Source organism: Lagopus muta, chromosome 3, assembly GCF_023343835.1.
Source record: "Lagopus muta isolate bLagMut1 chromosome 3, bLagMut1 primary, whole genome shotgun sequence".
Lineage (NCBI taxonomy): Eukaryota > Metazoa > Chordata > Aves > Galliformes > Phasianidae > Lagopus > Lagopus muta.
This window is the reverse complement of record NC_064435.1, coordinates 80,375,212-80,387,492: the sequence shown is the minus strand read 5'-3', so window position 1 is coordinate 80,387,492 and position 12,281 is coordinate 80,375,212. Positions and strand designations below refer to the sequence as shown.

Genomic DNA, 12,281 nt, shown 5'->3' with positions numbered 1-12,281 from the left:
GTTCAGAGCTATCTGCTCCGACTCTCTTCACATCTCCATCTTTTCATTTTCATTTTAGGACAGTCCCCTTTTCTTTTTCCTCTCCTCCCTATGCCTTATTTGCTTCCCTTCCCCATGTGCTTCCCTTTCATTTTTCTTACAGTAAAAAAGTGTTCTCAAATGTCATTTTCCCTATGAAAATTGCTCCACCACAAAAGAAAAGCCAAACCCTATGTTTTTAAAGCAAAATTATCTATGTAAACAGAATGCAAACAAGCAGCTGTGTCACAACAGCAATTACAAGCCCAAAGAAGTCAAGATATTGTTTACACTAGGCTCTCTATGTGCATGTACACATGTACGTACATTCTCTACTCTCGATCCTAACTGACTTACAGCCCTTGCATCAAAAGCAGCTTCAGAGGCATTTAGTAAGACCTGGTCTTAACCAAACAAATCAGGATTAGTGACAGATTTACAAGGAGAAGATACTGGGTGTGACAGGCCTGAAAATCACTAACAAACATAAACTGACTCTAGTCTGTGGACTATGTTTTACTTACCAGACTTGGGCTAACACCCAGGACTTCTCTTTTCTTCCAAAGGTATGATGTCAGGCACATGGCAGTTCTCGAGTTTCTGTATAAGCCAGCATTGCCAGAGGCTCTGCGCAGGTGTGGTTAACAGTTATTTAATGATTCTTCACAATTGCATGTATCTGTCTGAACATAAATACAGTCTGATCGTAATCTTTCTTTTCACACCATGAATTTGCCCTAGTATTTCCACCCTTGCAGGTTCTCGAATGCCTGATCGTAGTTATTACAGAACTTGGATTCACTGGATCGTTTCAAACCATCCGTGAGCACTTTGTTGTCCTGGTGTCTTGGTGAGGTGAGGAGACTGGCAGCCATATGCTTGATGCTCTACGCTTAAATTCTCTGAGTTTGGCACCCTGATGACTCTCCTTTCCACACCAGGTTTACACACCAGCAACATATATTGTTAAGTATTTAAAAGTAAAATTACAAGAAACTGCCCTGGCAGTTCCTGGTAAAAGATCCCAGACTTCCTCCTCTTTCCAGCAGCTCCACGAGCCTCTGTTCAGTGTAAATCTCAGTAATTTTCAATTAGTTAAAATAATTTTGAGTGATAGTTTGACTGTTTCTTTTCCAAAAGGTAATAGTTTTCCTAATTAGTCACTTGCTTTGATAAGGCACTGACTTCTACTCTAATCTAAATTAACAAGACTTTATCTACCTGCATCACTTAAACACACCCTACTTGCAAATCTGGTATGACTAAAAACCAGGACAAGTGTTTGGTTTCATTTTACATTTGCTTCAAAGTGCCCCACTTGGAGGTTAATTATTAATCTACTCGACTATATGTAAAGGTTCAGGGAAACAACAGGGTTAGTAGGTAGAGCAGCAGTTTGGGAATTTGGAAACCCGTGTCCTATTTCCAGCTTAGATCTCAGAAGTTTGGCCAAGACATCCACATCCCTGAACATTTACTTCCAAAATAGAAATAGAAACTCCCTCTGCTCAAAGCACTTTGTCATCTTTAGGGAAGAAACTTTACGTGTGTGAGGCAACGGTATGTTTGTTTGCACCTTCAAGAGACTGAAACTCAGCTAATCCCTTAAGAACCCAACTAGGAACTTGAGATCAGATACTCAACCCATGCAACTCAGCAAAACTAATGACTTTGTCAGAGCTGTAGAAAACTGCAGTGGCTGAAGAACCAGCTCCTCAAGCTTTCACTGCATTTGTCTGTCACCTGCAAAATGGGGAGAACACACCTCAACTCTGTAGCACAGTCTGGATTTTATAAACCCCCTCCCTCTGCCATCCTGTGGTATCAAAATAGATGTACGTTCAATATGACTGTGTTGCCTATCTCAAGGCCAGCAGGCAGCAGCATGGACCAGATTTTCTAAGAGACCACTGCTGTCTGAGAGTTGGCCAGGTGGTGAGAGGGTTAGATTCTGACCATTCAGATCTTGAAGCAGGGAACTGAAAAATGGCACATGGAGAACAGAACACAGAGAGAGAGACAGGGGAGGAACTTTTTTATAAGGGCAGATAGCAACAGGATGAGGGGAAGAGGCTTCAAACTGGAAGAGGGCGGACTTAGACTCGATATGAGGAAGAAATTCTTTACTGTGAGGGTGGTGAGACACTGGAACGTTACCCAGAGAGGTTGTGGATGCTCCCTCCCTGGAAGCATTCAAGGCCAGGCTGGATGGGGCTTTGAGCAACTTGGTTTAGTGGGAGGTGTCCTTGTCTGTAGCTGGGGGTTGGAATTAGATGATCTTAAAGGTCCTTTCCAACCCAAACCATTTCATTCTGTGATTCTATAATCTAGAGACATTGCTGCACAATTCCACCTACCTTAGGAAGGCCACTGCAGCCTGCTTCTGAATAATGCAGTTCACTTGATCCTGACAAACAAAACTAGAGAAAACAGAAAAAACACAACAACAAAATTCAAAGTTTTTTACACCATTATTTATTCATGTATTTGGTTAATGCTTATATGAACAAAGGGATTCCACACAGAAAAAGCTTTTTGAAAATAAACTGGAAAATAAATTTAAAAAAACAAAAGAAAAACAAACAAGCAAACAAACAAAAATAACAAAAAAAAAACCAACAAAAAACAGGAATAAGAATGTGGAATACTTACGGTTATTCAGTTGGAATATTATTGTCAGGATGACTCATTATTTAATCCACAGAGCTATAAATAGTACTGTAACTCAGCTGAATGGAAACATATCCTTCACTATCTCTAGTCACTTGTTTACCCATGTAAAATACATATGTTTTTGAACTGGCTTAGGTATATTCCAGAAAAGGCTAGCAAAGTTCAGTGGCTCTATTACACATTCAAAGCCCTTCAGCTTTCGATTAATTTTCTTGCACTTCTCCTACCACGTTGCTCATTCTGCTCAATGCATGGACGTAGAGGCAATAAAAGGCTACTGTAACAACTCAGCCAGTGTTTCCTCATATCGTGGGCCAGTGATAGCAAGCCTTTGGCACCAATACCAAGTTTGGCGCCAACAGGTATTTGGTCTGGCACCAGCAATAAGAAGTTATGATGGTTTCTTTTTTAGTTTGTTTGGCACCGGTAACAAGAAACATTCACCATTCCTGGCAGAGAGCCACAGAATTTCACCAAACGGCTTCTGAATCATAACTTCGTAACAAACATAACACAACATAACTTGTAATTGCGGAGTCTGTCTCTTAGCAAGCGATTCTGGCCTGACAATTACGTCCAGACTCATCAATACCTTTGCTTCCTTCTAGTATTGGTTTCTTTCTAGCTGTAACAGTCTTCTCGAAGAGATCCACAAACTTGTAAGACCTTCAGCATTTGGATTTTCTTTCTCTTGCTGCGCTTAGATGAAACCCAGTAATCATCTACGAGGAAAGCCTATGGGGACAGCTACTAAATTAAGTCATCACGAAATATGTTGTAAACACTATGTTGACTTAACCTCCCTCCTCTCCCTGTACTATGCCATGTACCTTCTCAAACAGCAGATCTGCAATGTAGGTTCACCTTATGCTGGTGTGGAGCTCTATTCAAGCCTTTAAGCCTTAACTCAGCTAGGAATAAAAAAGAATTACCTGCAAGTTATCTGGGACTCCTGACAGCATGATTCCAGTTCCAGCAGCGCTTGCTAAATGGCACAATACTTCTGATTAGGCCTCGCGGGGGGATACCTCAGTGGATGCAGCACAGGATGAAGACCCTGAAGAGCTTAGTTCTACAGACAGCATTGCTACTGACTTGCCAAACAGATTACAGCAAGACGTCTCCCCTTCACTACTCTTGGCTGTAAAGTGGGTGAGCTCTGAGATCTGTGTGGGAAGGACAGTGTGAGAACGAGGAATTACTTCTGTAGTACGAAGCATTAGTAACAACAGCAATAATGTCATCCTCTTCACAGGGGAAAAATCTGTCCCTGCCCATTCTGTCACAATCCAGTACAAAGGAAAAATTTGCTGAGATGTAGACTTTTGTATGGGACATGAAGTGGGCACAAGGAGGAAGTGATTCTAAGCCTTTGGGCATGGGAAAATTTCTTCTCAAGCAACAACTCCCAAGAAACTAAACATCATGTTATAAAAAACAAAGTAAAAATGGAAGTCCCCACTGTAAATTCAGCTCTTGGTATTTGCCAAAGACACATGGGAATCCCTACCCCAAGGGAATGCTTGTTCCTGTGGAAAAGTGCAAATCCGCGGAGTTCACAACGAGGGGATTCACGCAGACATGCCTTCTACCTCAGTGATCAAACTCTTCCTCTCAAGGTCTAATGAATTTCCACTGACCTCCTTTCTTACAGCTTAGTCTCCAGCTGGATTTCCTTCAACTATAAAAATGTATATAGTGTAATTAGCCAACCTCCACAGACTCTGTAGTTCATTTATGCATGCTAGGCAAGTCTCCCGCTGTGAGCAGCCCATCCAAAGAGAACTCTTTGAACTGGTCTATTGTTGTTCATGTAGCATATTGCATTGTCCAATTTCATCATTCCTGGCAAGGCACCGCACTCCTGCAGCTTGCTACAGGAGGAGGAAAAGAGATGATGAAGCACTTTGTCCAGCTGCTGTGCCGGACATCTCAGATGTACAAATAAGCTTGCCTACCACTAGCTATAGGACTCGCCCAGTCAACACAGAAGCATTTGTTGACCAATTGTGCTTATAAGATCTTATCTGGAAGTACTCTCTAATCTAGTTAGCCATCTGGAGGGACAAGGGACAGAAAAGAGAGTAAGGAAGGATCAGGTGAAAAAGAAAGATAAATAATAATAATAATATAATCAAGTCCATAGAGCAACACACCTTTACATAATATTCGCTGGAGTGTCAAATCTTGGCTTAAAGTACCATGTAAATAACACAACTGGGTCAACCAAAAGCATACTCAAAGCCACACAATGGTGTAGCATTTTGCTACATTTAGAGGAGAACTAGAACTTAAACTCTGAGCAAACTTTCTTACCTTCAAATACTCACTGGCAAACTCTGAAATAAAGGAATCTAATGCTACAGAAAATGGGAAGCGAAGTTGTGTGTGATTTAAGACCCACCATTCACATTTCTCTTCTTTGTTTTTGATTAGGTACTGTTTTGGGTAGGAAAAGAGGGGGTCATACATCAAAAAAAAAGTGCTGCTTTGCTGTGCTCAAGAGGAAGAGACATTCCATTTTAGAACAAAGAATCTGGATTTTTTTCACATTGCTTCACTAAGAGGTTTTTGGAGGTTTTTCTTGGGGTGATGGGGGTGGAGTGTTTGGCTTTGCTATAATACAGCACATCAAAGCGCTTTTGATGTGAAGTTTACTTAACAGAATCAGTTTTTCCGATGATTGTGTTAATCTTTATAAACCTGAAGGCGATACTGTGCCTTTTAAAAAACTATAGCAGGAAAAGAGTTGAGGTTACATACACTCTCAGTGGTGAGAGCCAGGAGTAGTTGTACTACTTTGCCTCTTCTTAAAACTACATCCATTCCTTCGTGGGCAGCAATGGCAGCGGTCTTGACTTCATTCCCACTTGGGCTGGGAAGGCTCTGTTTGAACCACGCTCAGCCCTCACATAAGCACTTTCATATGTTTTCTCAGGTTAGAGCCACATTAGATTTCCGTGTCAATTTACACAGCGATTGGCTGAGAGGCAGCACAGAGGCCTGGAACCCAAACAAAAATCAGTGTTGATCTTAGGAAGGTACCCCCACTCCACTAATAGCCACTAATAGCTATCTTTAATTGCGTTATTTTGAGCACAGGCTCTTGTCCTCTCTTAAATCCTGCAAAACCAGCTTTGCCATCCACTCCTTGTCTTGAAGTATGGCTGTGAAAAGCTTCTGTTATGTCTGACGTGTTTACCTACAGCATTTGAATGACTTTTTAAGTTCTTTGAATAAAGATAAGAGACAATGTGTACATTTTCCACACAAATAGTGGAACGGTAATAAAATAAACATCAAAGGTAAGCTAGAAAATCATCACTACTTTGCTGCCATTTATAACAAAGGCAGGAAGAGGAAAAACCTACCCTCACCACTGGCATCATCTTAGAAAATACGAGTTTTGGAAGGAACGATGGCTTTTTCCCATACCCTTAAAAACAAACATTGGCACCTACAGCTAACGCAGAGCTTCACTGAAAGATCTCAGTTTACATTGCAAGGAGAGAACAACAAGAAGCCAACCAAGAGAGGTCTCCCTCCTCTTAGTTTTATTGCTCAATTGCTCGTTTTTCTCAACTGGTACAGCTTTAGTGGGGGAAGCATCAAACCCATTATTAAAGTTAGAAAGGGTACAACCAAAAGGACAGGAGGATCTCTTTTTGTTTAGAATTTAAGACCCACATGAGGCCAAAAAAAAAAAAAAAAAAAGGGCAAAGCTTTGAAACGTTGTGCAGGTGTGTGTGGGAATGTTTCTTCTATTCAAGAGATGGGGAACGAAAGTAGTGCCGTTTGTTTCTTCTGAGGGTCTTTCAAATCTGCCTTCTTTTAAGTTCCTCCCCAGCATGCCTTGGCAGCTGGAGCACAGCATAGTCCTAGCCAGAGTGATGCTTCATTTTTGAGCATTTATCCTAAAATAAAGGCTGAATCAGACAGACCAGACTGCTTTTGGAACACATGGAGCAATCCAACTCTTACTCCAGGACACAACATTCAAAGTGTCCGTAAGAGAAATAGAATAGAAGCATCACACTGGATTTCTGCTGATGTTTTTGTTTTGGTATTGTTTTGCAGATGCCAGCTCTACAGCTGTATGGAGTCGAACAGGGTTTTGCAATTGACTTTGAATGGACAGCAGAATAGGACTGAAGATTTTAGTGGAGTCTCACTCTCATCGTTGAGGTGTTCCGTCCAGCACTGCTGGAGGGGACTGAACATTTGCCTTCAGAAAGGGGCAGAAGACCAAGATTAGTGCAAAGCTGAAAGCAAACAGAACAATCGTGATTATTTTGTCTCGAAAGAAAAGCAGCTAGGTAAAATTACAGAGTGTCCCGGGTTTTATGGAAAATTTATAGTCTCAGTGTTATGAAAACGTTAAAGCAAAGTCGCTTTAAAAAAAAAAAAAAACAACTCAATAAAAGATTTTATTGGAGAGCGACAGCTCTAACACTGCAGACATGCCATCGGAAGACATCAAGCGACGGTGCTTCACGCATAGCAGCACGCTCAAAGCCAAGGGCAAAGCTGTGGCAGCCTCTCCCTTCGCGCAGCGCTGCCTACCTGCTCCCACCTCGCCCTCCACCCTGGTTATGACGGCAGCGGAGAGGGGCAGAGACTGTCAGCCCACATAAACCGTAAGGGATCCCCGGTTGCGGAGCGGCGCGGTGTTCCGACAGGTTGTTGCGCTGTCACATTGCAACTCGCTGCTCTGCGCAGCGCTGGGAGCACAGATCGCGGCGCGGCAGGTTCTGCTCTGCCACCTATGAGCCGCTCCGCATGCTGCACCTGGAGCAGGGCTGGAGCTCCAGATCCCATCGAGCTCTGCTCTGCTCGGAGTGCCCGGCACGGAAGAGACATCTGGAAGGAGAAAATACACACTCGTTTCTAAAAAAAAAAAAAAAAACAACTTTCCAACCAGACCTCGCTGTCATCTGGGCTAATTTCGGCTCTGATACGGCTATTAGGGCATACCCACCTTTGCTACCTTGCTTCCCCACCCACCACCCTTTCAGATCTCCGTCCTGGCTCCGCCTCTCGCCGGCGTTATAATGGGCTGGTCTGAAAGTGGTGGAGAGACGCAGAACCACAGGGGAAGAGGGAGATAATGACAATAACCCCAATAACCCCCGTCACCCGGCTGCTGCCCGCGCCGCTGCGAGGAACCGAGCACTGACGGGGAGAACCCAAACGGCAAGAGGAGACTCCGGCGTCTCCCGGAGCATCGCCGGACGGGAGCAGCGGAGCGCCCCGAGGAGCGCCGGGCACCACCGGGGGAGGCGGAGAGGAGAGACTCCGGTCCGACCCCATGGAGCCGGCGGCGTGACGAGGCGGGGGAGCCCTTCGCTACAGGAGGAGGAGGACGCGCAGGTGGCAGCCGGAGCAGCCGCCGCCGCGGAGCTGTCCAAGCGGCAGCGGAGGCAGAGCCGCCCCTCCCGCCCCCCTCGGGGCCGTGCCGAGGGGCGGGGGTCGCCGGGCCGAGCAGCGGGGCGCGTGGGGGCCGCGCCGACGCCATGAAGCTGGAGGTGTTCTCGCAGCACTACGAGGACAAGCTGAACGCCGGCAGCGATCAGGAAGGCAGCGGCTCGCTCTCCCCGGCGCCGGCCGATAGCGAGCTGGGATCGGACGGGGACTGCGCTGCCAACAGCCCGGGCGGCAGCACCGGCAGCTCCGGGCGGCCCCTGCCGCCGACCCCAGCCCCGCAGCCGCCGCAGCCGCCGCCGCCGCCGGCTCCGGCCGAGGGAGGCAAGGGGAAGCCGTACACGCGGCGGCCCAAGCCGCCCTACTCGTACATCGCGCTGATCGCCATGGCCATCCGCGACTCTGCCGGGGGCCGCCTGACCCTGGCCGAGATCAACGACTACCTGATGAGCCGCTTCCCCTTCTTTCGCGGCGCCTATACGGGCTGGCGCAACTCGGTGCGCCACAACCTCTCCCTCAACGACTGCTTCGTCAAAGTGCTGCGCGACCCGGCGCGGCCCTGGGGCAAGGACAACTACTGGATGCTCAACCCCAGCAGCGAGTACACCTTCGCCGACGGCGTCTTCCGCCGCCGCCGCAAGCGCCTGAGCCGCGCCGCCCCGCCGCCGCCGCCGCCGTCCGCCCGCCCAGCCGCCGCCGCCCCGCAGCCGCCGCCGCAGCCGCCGCAGGAGGCGGCCGGAGCGGGCGCCGCGTCCCCCGCCGCTACCGAGGAGGAGGAGGAGGAGGCGGCAGTGGGCGGCGGCGGGGCGGCAGGCGGCGGCGCCAAGTTCTCCAGCTCTTTCGCCATCGAGAGCCTCCTCCGGCGGCCGGCCGGGCCCCGCGCCGCCCCGCAGCCCCCGCCGCCCGCCCGCTTCGTGTGGCCGCCTCCCGCCGCCCCGCACCTGCTGCCCGCTCATCACTACCCGCTGCTCCCTTACGCTCAGCCCTCGCCGCCCGCGGCCGCTCTCTACAGCGGGGGCCTGGTGCAGCTGTGCGCCTACGGGCTGGGCGAGCCGCCGCTGCTGCTGGGCGGCCCCCACGGGCATCCCCAGGGGCAGCCGCCGGCGGAGCGCTCGCGGGCGCCGCTCTTCGCCGGGGCCGCGCTGCCCGGGGGATCCCCGACCTACATCCCGCTCCGGGCGCCGCGGCCGGCGGCGGGGAGCTCGGCCCCGTTCCGCCCGTACGCCGTGGAAACCCCCCTGGCGTAACGCAGCAGAGGGCAGGGAGCTCTGGATCCCGCACTTTAACTCCCAAAGCCTCCCGGCGGACGCCTCGGTGACTGTGCCTTAAAGAAGTGACGGCGGGCATCACTTCGAACCAAGCCAAAAAAACTGCCCTCCGGGACATAGCCATAAGCCTCAAGTGCTTCTTACTGTGCGCTGGGACCGCTCCGCTACTGCCTTCCTCTCTCCGCCTCTCGGGGGCTGCGCTGCTCACCGGGAGCGGGCGCGGGGAGGGGAGGGTTGGGCGGGGGCTGCTGCGGGGCCGTAGGTCCGTGCCGCAACGCCGCGCATCACTGTGCCAAAACAAACCCCTTCCCCCCCCCCCCCCGGCACCCAACATCTCGTGGGAAAAGAGGACATTAAGTTATTTATAAAAGCAGTGTTTTTCACACGAGGAGAGTGCCGCTTTTTTAATTAATTATTGGTGGGGGGCTGTGGAGAGGGGTGTAGAAGAGCGCCGTCACCTGCGCCGTACACCCAATGCCGTGCCCTCTACTGCTTGGAAACAGTGATTCCTTTCGTATTTTATTTTTTTGTGTTTGTATATAATAGATGTGCGTGTGCCCGGCGCCTCCGCTGCCTTTTTATTATTATTATTATTATTACTACTACTTTGGCGAAGGACAGCGGACGTAACCCAGTTGTCATCTCCGAGAGCAAGGCAAAGGAGCGGGCTCCGGCTGCCGGAGAGACGAAATCTCAGCGCCGGGACTCAATAGGAGTGTTGGCGGTGACAGAATACGTTCAGCCCTCGGCTGCTCCCAAAGCCCGATCTATTCGGGCTGCTCAGCACCGCCACGAGAGATAGGGGTAGCTTCAGAAAGACGGAGCTGGGAATAGTAGAGGGTGGGTTTCAGTGCCCGGGGAAATCGGGTAAGGAGTTATTGCATCCCCCAACTCAGAGCGCTTCTCTTTCTTTTAATTATCATTTTCTTTTTTTTTTTTTTTTTTTTTAAAGCTCTGAAATGGTCATTTGGGGTAGGTCTGCTTGTTCTCATAATAGTAATAATAAAAAGGACGAAAAACGACAAGCTTTCTTTCCCCTGAGTCTTCTGTAACCATCACCCCAAACGAACGCTGAAGGAGAATGGGGAGTGCGGGCTGATTTCTAATCATACCTCGGTCTTTCTCCCCACCTGCTCTGCCTCCAGTGCAGTGGCTCAGCCTTCACCCCTCTCCTTCCCCACCCGCAAACAGTGCACAGAGATCGGAGGTGTGCTCGGAGCGCGGCTCTTCCAGCAGAGCACACAGCGGGAGGAACCCCCGAGCCGCTTCCATCCAGCTCCAGCCGATTTCACGGCGCGTTTAGCTCAGACCGTGACATCCATCAGAACATTGCGAGAGATTAGTGACTAATGGATTAAGTAATCCAACCCTTGAAGGAATTGGTTTTTATGTACGCGCGCACACACACACACGTATGGTATTTCGACATCATTGCGCCTTCAAGGCTCTGTGCAAATACCCATCAGCCCTCCTATAGACGATCATTTCCTCTTTCTTTATAGAGGTGCTCAGAGAGAAACTGCTGGTCTTCTTCGGTTCTGTCCATCTGCAATAGTCTTCATTCGTGGTATTGAGTGAACGGGGAGTTTGTAACCTCAGTCATAAGCACATATTTAATTGGATGTATACAAGTGTGCATACAGATGGAGATTAGTCATAAATTTAAGAGGATGACATTTGGGTGTGCCTTCGAGAAAAGCTCCTATTTATAAAAAATAATAATAACCCAGTCTTAAAAGGAAAAGAAGCTCATAGGTCACGAATCTCAGAGATAAGACCCATGGAGAATCAATGGGGAGCATCACTTCCCCCTCCAAGGAAGAACCCCAAAGAGGGGACAGGGGGCTGGGACAGTCTGCTCTCAATCAGATGGATTTATGAGGGTAGGGAAAAGGAAGGCAGCAGGGTCCCAGCCCAGATGCTCTCAGCACAACCAGCACTGCCCAGAGCCAGGGCAACCCCAATACAAGGCATTGCCATCAGTGTGAGCTGGCAGCTGTGACAGACAGGCACCGAAACACAGCACCTGTCCAAACACTTCCAGCAGCAGGTAACCAGAGAACCCACACTTTACATTTTTGTGCAGAACAAGCAAATTAACCGTTTCACACACCTTCCCCAAACAGCTAGGTTTGTATGGCCAGGCACTTTGTCTTCCTTAACATCTAATAAATCAGGGTGACAGAACAGAGAAAAAGCCTTTCTCCTTTTGATATTTGACACATCAGCAGTAAGCCAATACCTCTGTGCCCTGTTCTTCCACCCCCACAAGGGGCTGCATTGCCCACCCAGCGTATCTGAGGGCTCATCAGGTGGGTATAGGTCAGCATACAAGGTTGAAATTCACACATTGTATAGACAGACCTGGTTTCAGGGCCACAGAAAGCCTGATGGAAGAGGATGCATCCTATTTTCATCTGCGTTTTCATCACTGTGTGTGCAAAAACTGCCACATGGGGAACAGTCAGCATAGGAGGGTTGTGAAAGCCTCCACTTGAGTACAGCTGCACCTGAATTCTAAACCAGAGCAACTTTGGGGTTTAACTGCATTACTTTATAAGAGATACTGCTTTACAAATAAATACATTGTTTCTGACTGTTAAAGCTCTTTCACATGATGGTTTCTCTAATACAGTTTTACCATGCTTTAGAAGGGGAAAAAGTCTCACTCAACATCCAGAGTATTCCCAACAAATATTTTTGGTGGCTTCTCCCCCCGCCTCCACCCCCACACTCTCTAGTAGGTAGTTGTTAGAAACAGTTACTTGAATCACATTGGTCCTAATTACTTTCCTAAATCTCTTCAAATTTTAACTTACTGAGCAGCATAAGCTCCTACTCTGTGGATTGAGCCCAAATGTAAAGGAAATGTTTAAGAAGAACTTTATGCATTTTGAGGTT

General features: G+C 48.4%; 1 protein-coding gene across 1 annotated transcript; it reads left to right on the top strand.

Annotated features, from left to right (window-relative positions):
• The first annotated feature begins 8,175 nt into the window (after positions 1-8,175).
• On the top strand, positions 8,176-9,537 carry FOXQ1 (forkhead box Q1). Its single transcript, XM_048939587.1, has one exon. It carries the CDS (start codon positions 8,205-8,207, stop codon positions 9,357-9,359), a length of 1,155 nt encoding a protein of 384 aa, XP_048795544.1. The 5' UTR covers positions 8,176-8,204; the 3' UTR covers positions 9,360-9,537.
• Positions 9,538-12,281: the final 2,744 nt, after the last annotated feature.

Excerpts from the sequence above, each read along its gene's own strand:
- FOXQ1 (XM_048939587.1), top strand. The coding sequence starts at position 8,205 with ATGAAGCTGGAGGTGTTCTCGCAGCACTACGAGGACAAGCTGAACGCC.